This window comes from Callospermophilus lateralis, chromosome 2, assembly GCF_048772815.1.
Source record: "Callospermophilus lateralis isolate mCalLat2 chromosome 2, mCalLat2.hap1, whole genome shotgun sequence".
NCBI lineage: Eukaryota > Metazoa > Chordata > Mammalia > Rodentia > Sciuridae > Callospermophilus > Callospermophilus lateralis.
In genome coordinates, this window is record NC_135306.1 from 8,641,054 (window position 1) to 8,653,894 (window position 12,841).

Consider the following 12,841-nt stretch of genomic DNA (forward strand, 5'->3'; position numbering starts at 1 on the left):
CTCTGTTCTGAACACTGAGTTCTCTTCCCTTACTTAAAACTAACTAACACTGGAATTGTCTTCCCCTGGGAAAGAATTTTTGGCCCAAGATGAAGTGAAACTACACTTTAACGATCTTTTCAAAATGATAGGGGAAAAGACTCTAGTTTTGATTATCAAGACAAACATTAGTAAAAACCTATTCTTCAGAATTGTTTCAATTGGTTAAAATTACATCTTCTTACAGTAGCATAGTTGGTAATTAAAAATACTAAAATTAGATTTTGAAAGTTCATTACAAAATTGTTGGTTTCTACCACTTGCAAGTAACTGCACGCCGGTACCGACCTGTAGTTATTCCCGTACCTAGTTCTTACTCCTGCAATCCTACCTCTGTAATTAAACCTTGCTGCCAAACAGGAAGTCTGAGAGTATAAAGAAAGGAACGATCGCAGAGTCCATTTGTTTTTGTCTGTCTGTCTTCTATGTGTTGGTGCTGGGACTGAACCCAGCGCTCGTGTGTGCTAAGTCAGAGCTCACCTCGCAGCTACACTCCCAGCTCGAGTTCCTGCTAAGAACCACAAAGCCTGGATCCCAAGCATCGGTGTCCCCAGCTGAAGAGTGAAGAAAGTGCTGCTCACGCACATGGCAGCACGCACGGCCACCTCTGTGGCTGTGGCCATGCCACGTCTGCGGGAGGGAAGGCCCTGCTTAGAGAGTGACGGCAGCTCTGGGCTCAAGTGAACAAGAGCAAGACAGAGTACAGACCACCCGGGGCTGACCTCGGCCAGGTGGAGGGTGCTCCCTCAGTGACAGGAGTGCCTGGCCAGGGGCAGCAGCATGGGGCCCAAGAGCCAACCCTTGACTGCACACGGCTCCCGAGATCCCCTTCCACTGATGGAACACAGCACACGTCCACCTTCTGGACGTCTAGCACCTATTTCCTCCCCTTGCTGGCCCTCCCCTCCCCTCCCAGGTCAGGGGCAGACACCCCCTCGCTGTTCATCCTTGAGTTCCAGTGGAGCTGACCCTGCTTCTGGTTCAGCCTGGGCCATCAAAGAATGGCATCTTCCCGATACCAGTGTCCAGGTAAGGGTGCCCCAGACCCTAGTTAGATCAGTCAGACAACGAGACTGAACTCCAGAGCTTCTGTGTGAACTACCAGGAACGTAGGTGAAGGTGTGCACCCTGATGCTTCCCACAGAGATCAGGTATCAGATGGGGTCCTCCAGAGGACTCTAAGCAAGGAGGAAGACATCCTGGGCATCCTGGGAAACCCTCTGACCACTGAAGCCAATCTTCCCAGAGCTCTTCTGCTGTGTCAGGCAACAAATTCTTCCTTTTGCTCAAGCTACCTGGGTTGGTTTCCTGTCACTTACAATCAAAAGAGCCCAAAGCTGGGCACGGTGGCACACGCCAGTAATCCCAGCGGCTCAGGAGGCTGAGGTAGGAGGATGGAGAGTTCAAAGCCAGCCTCAGTAATGGTGAGGTGCTAAGCATCTCAGTGAGACCCTGTCTCTAAATAAAATACAAAATAGGGCTGGGGATATGGCTCAGTGGCTGAGTGTCCCTGGGTTTAATCCCCGGAACCACAAACAACAACAAAAAGAGCCCAGAGTGAAACCTGCGATTTCATGAGAGTTGGTATTTATGACGTGGCTCTGGGGCCAGGCTTGGTGCTGCAGCTGTGGGTGAACCTGACACAGCCTGGCCCTGGCCCTGGCAGTTCTCTGCTCATCAGCAAAGACAAACAGCTGGCCCAAAACTGCACAGTGAATTATCAGGGCTACTACTTGTGTTTCGTCCTGACTCAGACCATCTGATGGCTTCCCACTGGGATAAAACCCAGACAGCCACTACGTCCTGGAGCCCTGCAGATGGCTTCCCTCGCAGCCCCCACACCCTGCCCCTCCATGTCTGCTCCGGCCACACAGGGATGCTTCTGTTCCCAGAACACAGACGCTCAGTCCCACCTGCCTACAGCTTGCCGGCTCCACCCATGGGCTTGGTCTGCTCATGTCCACGGTTGGACTCTTTGACACTGAGTCTCTGGTGCAATGCTGCTGCCCTGACCCCCTCATTGAAGCAGCCCATGCCTCACCGAGTTCCGTTTTCTTGACCATCTGAAATCATTTCATCTCTTTTCTTGTTTGTTGTGTGGTGAGGACGGGGTCTTCCCCTCGCCTCTGCACACACAGGGCCTGCTCTCACACAGGAGGGGCACACCATAAATCTGCAGAGGGATCAGGGGTCCTGGGTGGCTGCACAGGACAGGGAAAGGGAGGTCCAGATGCGGCAGTCCGCACCAGGCGAGGCACAGGGAGGCCAAAGGCCTGCCACGCTGCACAGCTGCAGCACAGCAGGAGGGCAGAACGAGGCCCGGGCTGGGAGGGCCTCACCCGAGGAGGGTCCGAGCACTCACAGCGGACAGCAGCAGAGGACACCTGTGTTATAAACTTACCCAATAAACGTGTACTGAGGAGGGGCCTGCTTGGTCCGGCCCATGATCCGAATGTCACAGATGGCAGCTTCAGTGGAATCCCGGGGGATGAATTTGATACACAGCCTCTTCTTTCTAAAAGCCACCTCCTCTAAAGGAAAGGACAACAGAGAAGACATGAGTTTGCAGAGATGCCCCCTTGGTCTCTGCACATCTTCCCGAGCGAGTGGCAGGACGGACAGCTCCACCCTGCCTTCCTGGGGCCACAGGCTATGACAAACAAATGCACAGTCACACTGCCCCACATCCAGGACCTGACCCCAGATGTGCCCGGCCTGGGGCAGCTGAAGGCCAGGACCTCCATCTGCAGAGGCCCACCAGGAGGCCAGGCACCTGTGCATTCCACCACACAGGGTTCTCTTGCTCACATTTTATTACAGACATCCTGGAACCCACCCAGAGTGGAGGGAACCGCAGGAAGAACCCCCGTGCCTCATCATTCGGCTTCATGCTGCTGACCATGGACAGGCCAGTTCCAACTTTCGGCCGCCCTAAGTCTAGCTGGATCTTCAAAATGAGTCCCTGATGCCACATCCTGTCCCATGTCATCATCTTGGCAGGCATTTAATCAGACGCCTCTTTTCTACAGGACCACATGCCATGACTACTCCTGATGAAATCAGTGAGGCTCCCGTGGCAGCCGAGGGGGCCCATGTTCAAGCTGCACTGCTGGCTGCTCTGGATCCTGCTCCAGACCATGTCTGTGCATCACATTTGGTCAGGTGCCCTGGTCCCTTTTGTGCTCCACGGACCTGCCCATGATCCTTTTCTTCAGGGCATGGGCAGCCCAGGGAGATGGGCTGTCCCTCCCATTGCTGTGAGATGACGGGGCTGAAGGCTGGACTGGGCTCAGGCCAACCTTCAGGAGAGGCCACCTCACAGGCAGTATGTGTCCCCTTCAGTGTTGCATCTTGGGGATGCTTCCACGGTTTTGCTGGGGACCCTGCTCACAGAGTCCCCAAGTGCAGCTCTGGAAGCCATTTCCTTATCACCAGGTGCTACTGCTAAGACCTCTGAGGGTTCCCAATGGTGCCTTCTAACTCTGCCCTTCCTCTGCGCTGGCTAGCTGGAGGTCTTCTACATCAAAACAACCTTTCTTCGTCAACTATTTGGTCTTCCCTTTTATGGGAAAGGAAGGACACAGCTGGCAATTCTTTCCTCTCACTTTTCAGGTCTTGGCACAGCACGGTGGTGCCCTCGCAGCCCTGGGTGGTGCCCTCGCAGCCCTGGGTGGTGCCCTCGCAGCCCTGATGGTGCCCTCGCAGCCCTGGGTGGTGCCCTCGCAGCCCTGATGGTGCCCTCGCAGCCCTGGGTGGTGCCCTCGCAGCCCTGGGTGGTGCCCTCGCAGCCCTGGGTGGTGCCCTCGCAGCCCTGATGGTGCCCTCGCAGCCCTGGGTGGTGCCCTCGCAGCCCTGGGTGGTGCCCTCGCAGCCCTGATGGTGTCCTCGCAGCCCTGGGTGGTGCCCTCGCAGCCCTGGGTGGTGCCCTCGCAGCCCTGGGTGGTGCCCTCGCAGCCCTGGGTGGTGCCCTCGCAGCCCTGGGTGGTGCCCTCGCAGCCCTGGGTGGTGCCCTCGCAGCCCTGATGGTGTCCTCGCAGCCCTGGGTGGTGCCCTCGCAGCCCTGGGTGGTGCCCTCGCAGCCCTGGGTGGTGCCCTCGCAGCCCTGGGTGGTGCCCTCGCAGCCCTGGGTGGTGCCCTCGCAGCCCTGGGTGGTGCCCTCGCAGCCCTGGGTGGTGCCCTCGCAGCCCTGAGTGGCTGATGCAGTGTGAAGCTGCTCATTTGTGCTTCTGAACACGGGTTCCAGACAGCCCGTGAGGAGGCTGGATTTGCTTGACTTCCGCCACTGCTGTGCTGTGGCTCTGTGGCCTTAGGAGCACCCTTACATCCTCTGAGCCCTGTTTCATCATCTGTGGGAAGGAGCTGGCAAAGCCCAACCTACTGGGGACATCAGGTGGCTGTGAGTTGTGACAAGTACCATTCACCTGCCCTGCCCTGGCACACAGGAGGCTTCAGTAAAGATAAACCATGAGGAAAATTCCATCAAAATCACAGTCGGTCCCGGTGTAAGCGTAGCATCTGTGCTTGGTATTGACCTTCAGGCCGTCCAGTTCCGGGGCGGGAAATCTGCACTGACAGCACATTCAAACTTGGGAACAGATGGGGAGGGGGTCCTGCCCTGTACAGCCATGGTGCTGCTTGGTGGCTGTTAGTTTTTTGGATGAGAGGGAGTTTTTTAAAAAGAGCTAGATTGAAGCTTCTGTGGTTCCTTCCACAGGTGCAGAAGCCGAGGGCTGGGTCAGACCTGGAAGCCAAACAGCCTCCCGAATCCAGACCCAGAGCACTGGGTTCAGCAAGGCAGGAATGGTGCCCTGGGCTGGGGGTCACACAACCCTGCACCTTCAAAATCTGTCAGCTGCCAAGGTCAGCCTTTGAGAGCATGAGGGGAGGCCGCTCCTCAGGGGCACCCCAAGTGCAGGTGTCCTACGGCGGCTGCCACTCGGCTCCCGACCGTGCTCCCTTCCTGGCTGCCGCAGTGCGGGGTGGGGAGGAGCCGCTCGCTCACACGCTGAAGCAGGCCTAATTTTAAGTAAACATATTCTACATAGTCAATAGAAATGTGCTCAGTCATGCTAATGAACACAGAGAAAGTACACAGCACTTTACTAAACAAACACTCTTCCGCTTTTTAAGTGCTATATGACTGCCACAAACTGTGTTTTAAATTAATTACAGGAGTCTCATCTGTTTGGCTGACTTTATGAAATCAGGGCCTTGAATACACTCACATGACACAGGAATGACCATAAAGCTCTCCTGTCCCCTGGGCAGAGCTCCAGGAAGTAGCCCCATGATGGGAAATGAAGAGGCTCCCTGGACCGAGCCTCTTATGCAGTAAGGCACCCGAGGGAGACCTGGGTCCTGACTCCAGAATGTCCACGGCTGGACAATGCCCAGTGCAGCCCAGACATGGGGACAGACGTCCCTGATAGAACACCTGGCTCCCCATCGCCAACCATGGGCTCTGATGGAGCTGTGCCCTGGGCCCCCCAATGAGCTGGCTCAATAAGAGAAAAATGCAGGATGGGGAACCCTTGTGGCTCTGTAGTGTGTCAACATAGCGTCCAGCTCGCCAGCGAGGAACGCAATGAGGTCACTACATTAAAATAGTAAAACTCAATAAAAAACTGAAAGCCTATGCTGACGCAGACTTGTGGAAACCAAGCCCAAGCTCATATCACCAGTGGAACTGTGGACGGGGGTTCTGGACGTCCACCTGGCAACAGAGAGCAACAAAGCTCACCTTCCCCGAGGCCACGCTGCATGCAAAGCACCACGTGGGGAGGTGCAGTAGTTCAGCTAGGAGGGCCCCCAAGGCTTCTGTGGGGGACAACACAAGAACTTCAGGAGTAGAAGGCTTAGCTGAGGAGAGCTCAACCTCATCAGTGGACTCCCCCACTGGTAGGTTGAACTGGTGGTCACTGTGGGCAGGTAGGGGGTGGCTGGAGGAAGCAGGTCACTGGGGTGCGCCCTCGGGGTTCATATATTGTCCCTGGTGAATGGAGCTCTCTGCTTCCTGGTGCCATGTCCTGAGCTGCCTTCCTTTGCCACAGCCTCTGATGTTCTGCCTCACCCCAGGCCCAGGGCCAGGGTCGACCGACCATAGACTGAGACTTTTCCTCCTCTGTTGTTCTCGATAGGTCTTTTGGTCACAGTGATCCAAAAGCCAACAAAACAGGCAGGTACCTCAGGTGATTAAGAGATGATCTAAATATGATCTGTCCTAAAGAAACAGACGAGTGGCAAAGGCAGGGAGGCACGTGCGTGGCTGTCGTGCATCAACCAGCATCATGGAGTCAGTTCACATTCTTCTCTGTGGCAGGGAGGTTTTAACGAGGCCCAGGAGGGAGAAGGATCTACCTGGAGCCCACAACTTCAAGGACAGAGCCAGTCTGTCCTACAGTGAGACAGACTCCAGAGTCCCGGGTCCTCCACCTACACCATGTGGCCATTTGTCCTAACAGAGGTGAAGGTGGGAATTGGGAGGTGGAACCAATGGCTCTCCTTCTACTCCTGCCACGCTGCCGGCCTTGGCCCGCCTCTCCCCAGCCTCAGCAAGCTGCGCTGTGCCAGGTGTGCGCATGGCAGTAGAGGAGGCAGACCACGGCCCCAGACAGGTCACGCTGGCTGCAATGCAGATCTCTGCAGCAGCCTGGCCTCCACAGGACCGTGCTTCCTGAGGGACGGTGCTGGTCACCATCTCTCCCGCTGGAGCCTGCAGCGCCTGACCCTGGCTGTGTGGAGGGAGCGCTGGCTTCCTTCCAAGTGGATCTAGGATCAGAGGTGGTTTCCTGCAGCGGGAACCCTGATGCTCACTCAGGGTGTGGACTTTTCAAGTGGAGGAAAGGGAACTGCGGGCAAGGGGAACGGCAACCCAAACTCCTGGAGCCCCGAGAGAAAGGGGCACCGAGGAGAGACAGGTGGGGTCTGCAAAGAGTCTGAGCACTGGACACAAGGGACTGGCCTGGAGAGTCAGAGTAGAGGCCGACTGTGGACAGGACGTCCTCTAGAACCCCACGCACCCCAGCCACGACAGAGCAACACCAGCCCTGCCAACCACCCTGGCTTCTTTGCAGAAACTGACAAGCTAATCCCAAAATGCGTGTGGCCACTCAAGAGACCCAGAATGGCCAAAACAACCTTGAAAATGAACAGAGGTGACAGAGTCATGTGTCCCATCTTGAAACTTGATACAAAGCTCCAGTAATTGAGACTGTGCACAGACCTAGGGGATGGAACCAGGTCCAGAAAGAACACGCTGCACTCACGGTCAGCGCCGCTCCACAGGGTGCCAACGCAATCCAACATGGAAGAGTAATCCTGTCAACAAATGGGGCAGGGACAACTAGATGGGTCCAATATAATAAAGCTGGACCCTAGCTCATAAAAATTAGCTAAATATGATCAGACCTAAGTGTAAGAGCTAAAATGATAAACTCTTAGAAGAAAACTTAGGCATAAAACTTGGTGACCTGGGTGGGATTGGGCAGTGGCTTCTATGACACTAAAAGCACAGCCACTAGATAAGCAGAGTTCCAGCAGAGGTGGAGTTCATGTTTCAAGGGCACCATCAAGAACATGAAGAGAAAAACCACAAAATGGTAGAAAATTTTTGTCAATCATCTTCTGATAAGGAACTTCTACTTAAAATACTCTTATAACTCAATAATAAAAGACAACCTATTACCAAGTGAGCGAAGAATTGTAAGGGATGTCTCTGCAGAGCAGGTACATGAGTGGCCAACAGCACCCCGGGCACTAGGGAGGTGGAAGTCAAGACCACAAAGAAACCTCACGTGGCCCCCACGAAGACGGCTGGAAACAGAAGGACTGACGGACAGGTGTGTCAGACGTGGAGAAGTCAGAGTTTCACGCACAGCTGATAGGAACGTAAAATGGTGCCACTGCACTGAGAAACAGCTTGGTGTCCCCTTAAAAGTGAAGCACAGAGATGCAGTGACCCAGCAACTGGGCACAGACCCGAGAGAACTGAAAACGTGTCTATTCAAAAACCTGTGCACGAATGTTCCCAGCAGCATTGTCATAACAGCCCCAAAGTAGGAACGACCAAAACCGGCAGCCGAGTGAGTAACCAAAACGGGACACCCGTGGGGTGGTGTGTTTGGCAATGGAAGCTGGAGCTCGGGGCCATGGTGCCACCTGCTCTGGCCTTGAACACATTCCGCAGAAGAAAGAAGCCAGACACCCAAGACAACATTCCACCCACAGGAAACACTCAGGGTAAGCAAATCAGTCAGAAAGCACATCTGAGCGGCCGTCCAGGAGTGCAGGGGGGGCGACGAGGGCCGGAAGCAGTGAACAGCCTTGGCTAAGGGTTCAGATTTTCCTTTGTGGTGATAAAATTGACAGTGGTCTGTAAATATTCTAAAAATCACTGAATCGTACTTAATCGGTGAATTAAATGATGTTTGAACTGTATCTTAATAAGGTTGTCACAAAAAAACCCCTCTGTATAAATATATGAAATCTATCTGTACAAGACAGTGGTACTGTGATTAAAAGTGGCCGAGACAGACTGGAGTGTGCACCTGGTATTGTGTGCACAGTGGCGGGAGGCACTAGGGACTGAACCCAGGGGCGCTCTATCACTGAGCTATAACACCCAGCCCTTTTTATTCTTTATTTTTACATGGGGTCTCACTAAGTTGCTAAGGCTGGCCTTGAAACTTGCCATCCTCCTGCCTCAGCCTCCTGAGCTGCTGAGATTACAGGCTGCGGCACTGTGTGGGTTTCCACCTCTAAATGTGTGTGTGAGACTTTACTAAATTCTTTGAACCCTAAATATTTACTAGAACTCAACTTTTTATATGCAAAATGGGTGTAATGATACGGATCTCTAAAGAGGGGTCTTTTGAACATGAAACGCTGTCAGGGAAGTAAACCCCAGGGGCTAATGCATAGCAAACACACGGTCCACACCAGCCAGTGAGAGGGTAGCTTGTATAACATGACGACGACACTAAAAACGACCTGGAGTTACAAGTGAGGCCACTGAGAACGAAGGTAAGGCCAAGCAGCGGGTTCACCTGCTTCACTGGAACAGCAGTCGCCGTGGGTCCACTCAGAATGCCAGCAGGAAAGTGACAACAGGCCACGGCGAGCCCAACTGGGAGGCCGAGAGGGTGTGCCTGCTCCTCCTTCCCTGCTCCACGTGGTGGGCGAGGCACACCCAATGAGAATGAGGAAACTCCAGCGCCCAGAGCTTTCCAGCCCTGCCTACCGCCACCGCCACCGGACCACAGGCGCCCAGCATCCCGAGGCAGCTCTGTCCATCAGCAGGTCACTGATGCTCAGTGCTCCTTGGTGGTCAGGGTATTCAAACCCGGCTCCCGTGTGTGCTTCCCTGGGGTCATTCTGGTTCTCACTGGTGTTGTTGGCTTTCCGAGCCCCCAGTGGACACAGGGCTGCACGTGAATCCCCTGGCTATCTTTGATTCTCCTCTTGAGCTCCTGGTCTCAGGAGGAGCCTGGCTTCAGCAGCATGACTGTCACCAGCTCTGCACTCTGACCTGGCTAGGCCAGCTCCGGGGCCACCCGCTGAGGGAGAGGGGCCTCTGCTTACTTACAGGCTGCCCAGGATCTCTGCCAGCCCTGGGGAAGCAAGGAGGACACACGGAGAAAGCAGCAGACACTGTCCATGGGCACATAGCAGGACTTCCTAAATGTTTCCAAAGAAAAACGCACACAAAAAATCCCTCAGATGCTACTTGGGGGAAGAAGACTCGCGTGAGAACCAGCGCTAAAGGGAGACTCACGTGTGTCCACCGTCTCCTGCATCGGGATGAAGCCCACGGGCAGTGTGTCCTTGATGTCAATGAGCTTCATGTCCACTAACACGTTCCCCAAATGACTCTTGGGAAGAAAGAGAGACACAGACTATTAGGCTGAGCACGCCTGCAGCAGGTTCGCCATTTTGGCTTCAAGATGCACATTTAACACAATGACTTGTGCAGCTTTACGACAGCAGGTTAATTAGAGGAGGTGACACTTAATGTTCCCTAGCGGTTACGAAGGGATTCGGTGGCCGCCGGGAAGGAGTTTCATCTGCAGAACTTCAAAGCCATTCACTCAGACTGGCCTTGGTTAGCCAGGTGGGCCACCCAGCAGATGATGTGGACAGAACCCAGCAGAGGGCAGCTGTGCACACCAGTCCCTGGGCCTGGCTGCCACTCAGCCTTGAGCACCAGATCTCAGGGCAGTAGGTTTTAGAAACAGCAGATTCCTGGGCACCTGCACGGGAAGAGCTGCACCTAAACTGAACAGTGAACCCATCAGACTCCTGAGCAATCACCAGCCTGCTACCAACACACATTTCGGTCGCTAGATACATTTAGCAAAATCCCAGGGATCATAAACTAACACGGCTGCCTCAGCACCGCACGTCTTCTAACACGAGGGCCTCTTAAGCTCCTGCTTAGTGCTGGTATTTGGGGTCCACAGTGCGCGGTTTCCGTAACCAGTGTGGACACATCTTTCTGAGGCAGAGCGCCATTCTGTAACCGCAGGAGAGAATGCTCTTGAGCACACTGGCACTTGCAGCCTGTACTTCATGCTGGAAACAGCCCTAAAGAAATCTGCCCTACAACTTAAACACACAGGACCACCACTGAGGTTCATTAACATCCTCGGAGTCACCCACAGCCTCGTTCCCCTCTCTCTAGTGAGAGTCAGTTATGGAGGGAATGATGGGTTCCCATTCCAAATCTCTCCTGTTAGGATCCCAGCAATGCACCCTGTACGCCTACTTCCTGGACGTGCCTCGCCCCCGAGCCCAGCATGAGCACACTCTCAGTGTACTTCTCTGTGTCCCTGGACCAATGTCCAGGTGGTCAGCGCATGACTTTGGCCTCGGCAGCAACCTCTCAGGCTACTGTCCCCATCGTTTAGTGAGGAAGGGTCTCAGCCCCACTGTGTGCAGGGCCACCTCTGCCTGCACAGTGCTGGGCCTATGAGAAGCCACCAGGGAATCCTCACGCCCTATCTGAGCCGCGCTCTCTCGAGGCGTTCTTTTCCCTCATGTATTTGTGAGGCTGTGTGCTTGGTATCTGCCTCTCCCCTGGGGCCTAAGGACCACAGGGACCTCTGCTCCACGGCAGATCACAGCCTAGCATGGCGCCTGCTCACGGGAGGTGCTCACTAATGATTCACTGAATAAATTAATGTGTTTTTTTTCTTTTTTGATACATTTCTTTCAACTGAGTGGGTCATGGAGAGTCAGAAATCAAAATGGATTTGCTTAGAGGGCAAATCTAAACCATATCATAAAAATCATGAAAGTATGTTTACAAATGCATCATAAATCAAAAGCAAACAAATAAAATAAATTCTTCAAATTGAAACATGAAGGTCAAGTGGCTAGTGTAACCTACAACCGGTGTTTTCATGGCCCTGCCAGCACCAAGCCCTTCTCCCTCTCTGCACCACGTGCTCACCAAGCCCGAACACGACGTGGTCTCAGGGAGCTGGGCCTCAGAAAGACAATGCACAGAGCGGCCCGTGGGTACAGAGGGGCCCGTGTCGCATGGAATAAATATCTGAGCTCGCAGGAGGGGTTTGAACCGTTAACCTGACTCATGAACATCAGCTGCTTCCAGAATCGCCTGATCTAATCTATCATCATTTTTTTCCATGGCAGTTGCTTTTCCACGTCGTCACTGCTTTCTGCATTGAGGAATTAACAACCAGGCATGTTTGCTGCCCCGTAGATGGATGGGAATTCATCAGTATCCTTCTCAAATGTCTCCTCCTTGACAAGTTGGGCTTCCAGAAGTCAACTGCAAACCACTTAGCGACCTCGCCCTCCACACTCTCTACAAATGTCCCCGGTCATAAAAACAGAGCACCAGTGGTGTGGCCATTAAAAGGAGCCTGGGAAAATCCTTCTGTGCATGCAAAATGGAAGGCTGCACCGTGGATGCTTCCGCAGCCCAAGTGGCCCCCCACACACAGGGCTGGGGCTGCCACCGCTCAGGGTTTAATACGATAGGGCTGCGACACCATTAATTTTGCTTGTTCCTCTCCCCTCCCCCACCCGTGCTCTCTTTCATTTCCTCCTCATAAATATGAAGAACGTATTCCCAATCCTTGTTGAGCAAATGATTCATGCCAAAAGCCCAATATGCACTGACTCAGGGTATTTATATTGTCTCTGGTAGCCAGTATTTGCTAGTATACTGTAATTATTTTTGACAACCTTGCATTTAAGGTAGCCACAGATAACCAACTTAATATTCAAATGTTCATAAATCCTTCTGTTTAATATCCTCCCTACCTAATCTATGTACATTATTATTACAGGTAATGCAGAAAGTACAGGGCATGAAAAGTGCAATTAATCTCGATCCTTCCCCAGGAAGCAATGTCACTCCAAAGCCAGGTTTCTGTATTAATAGCATTATTGGGGGAAAGGAATTTAGGTTCCAGAGGAGGCTCCCAAAACTCCTACATTGGGAGTCTCAAGTCACCTAATTAAGACTCTGCCCAGTCTGGAGATCCCACACCCTCCTGCACGGCTGTAAAAACCGCACTCTGCACAGCCCTCGCCCACACTGCGGGACTAAGACAGACGACTGTAAGGACCAAAGCTCACCTGGCTCCTGCCTCACTCTGGGGCAGCAAGCCACCTCCGGATTTGATCCCAAACCAAATTCAATCTATTGATTTGATCATTTGGAACCTCTACAGGACCCATTCATTCTTTTTCCAAAAATGAGATGCACCTGCTCCTCACACTGCTGGGGGCGGGGTGGGGGCTGCTCCCGCTGCCCTTGGCCTCTCCCTACCCG

The 12,841-nt window shown here is 53.6% G+C and overlaps 1 protein-coding gene across 2 annotated transcripts in view; it reads right to left on the bottom strand.

Annotated features, from left to right (window-relative positions):
- Positions 1-12,841, bottom strand: part of Mvb12b (multivesicular body subunit 12B) — a 166,557-nt gene that overhangs the window by 92,410 nt on the left and 61,306 nt on the right. For both annotated transcript variants that reach the window (XR_013155328.1, XM_077108808.1), the window contains exons 4-5: positions 9,812-9,908; positions 2,441-2,570 (exon numbers count right to left, since the gene is read on the bottom strand). Coding sequence is in view for 1 of the 2 variants with exons in the window: in XM_077108808.1 (XP_076964923.1) it covers positions 2,441-2,570; positions 9,812-9,908 (227 nt within the window). In the remaining variant the exon portion in view is untranslated. The remainder of the gene's footprint in view (positions 1-2,440; positions 2,571-9,811; positions 9,909-12,841) is intronic.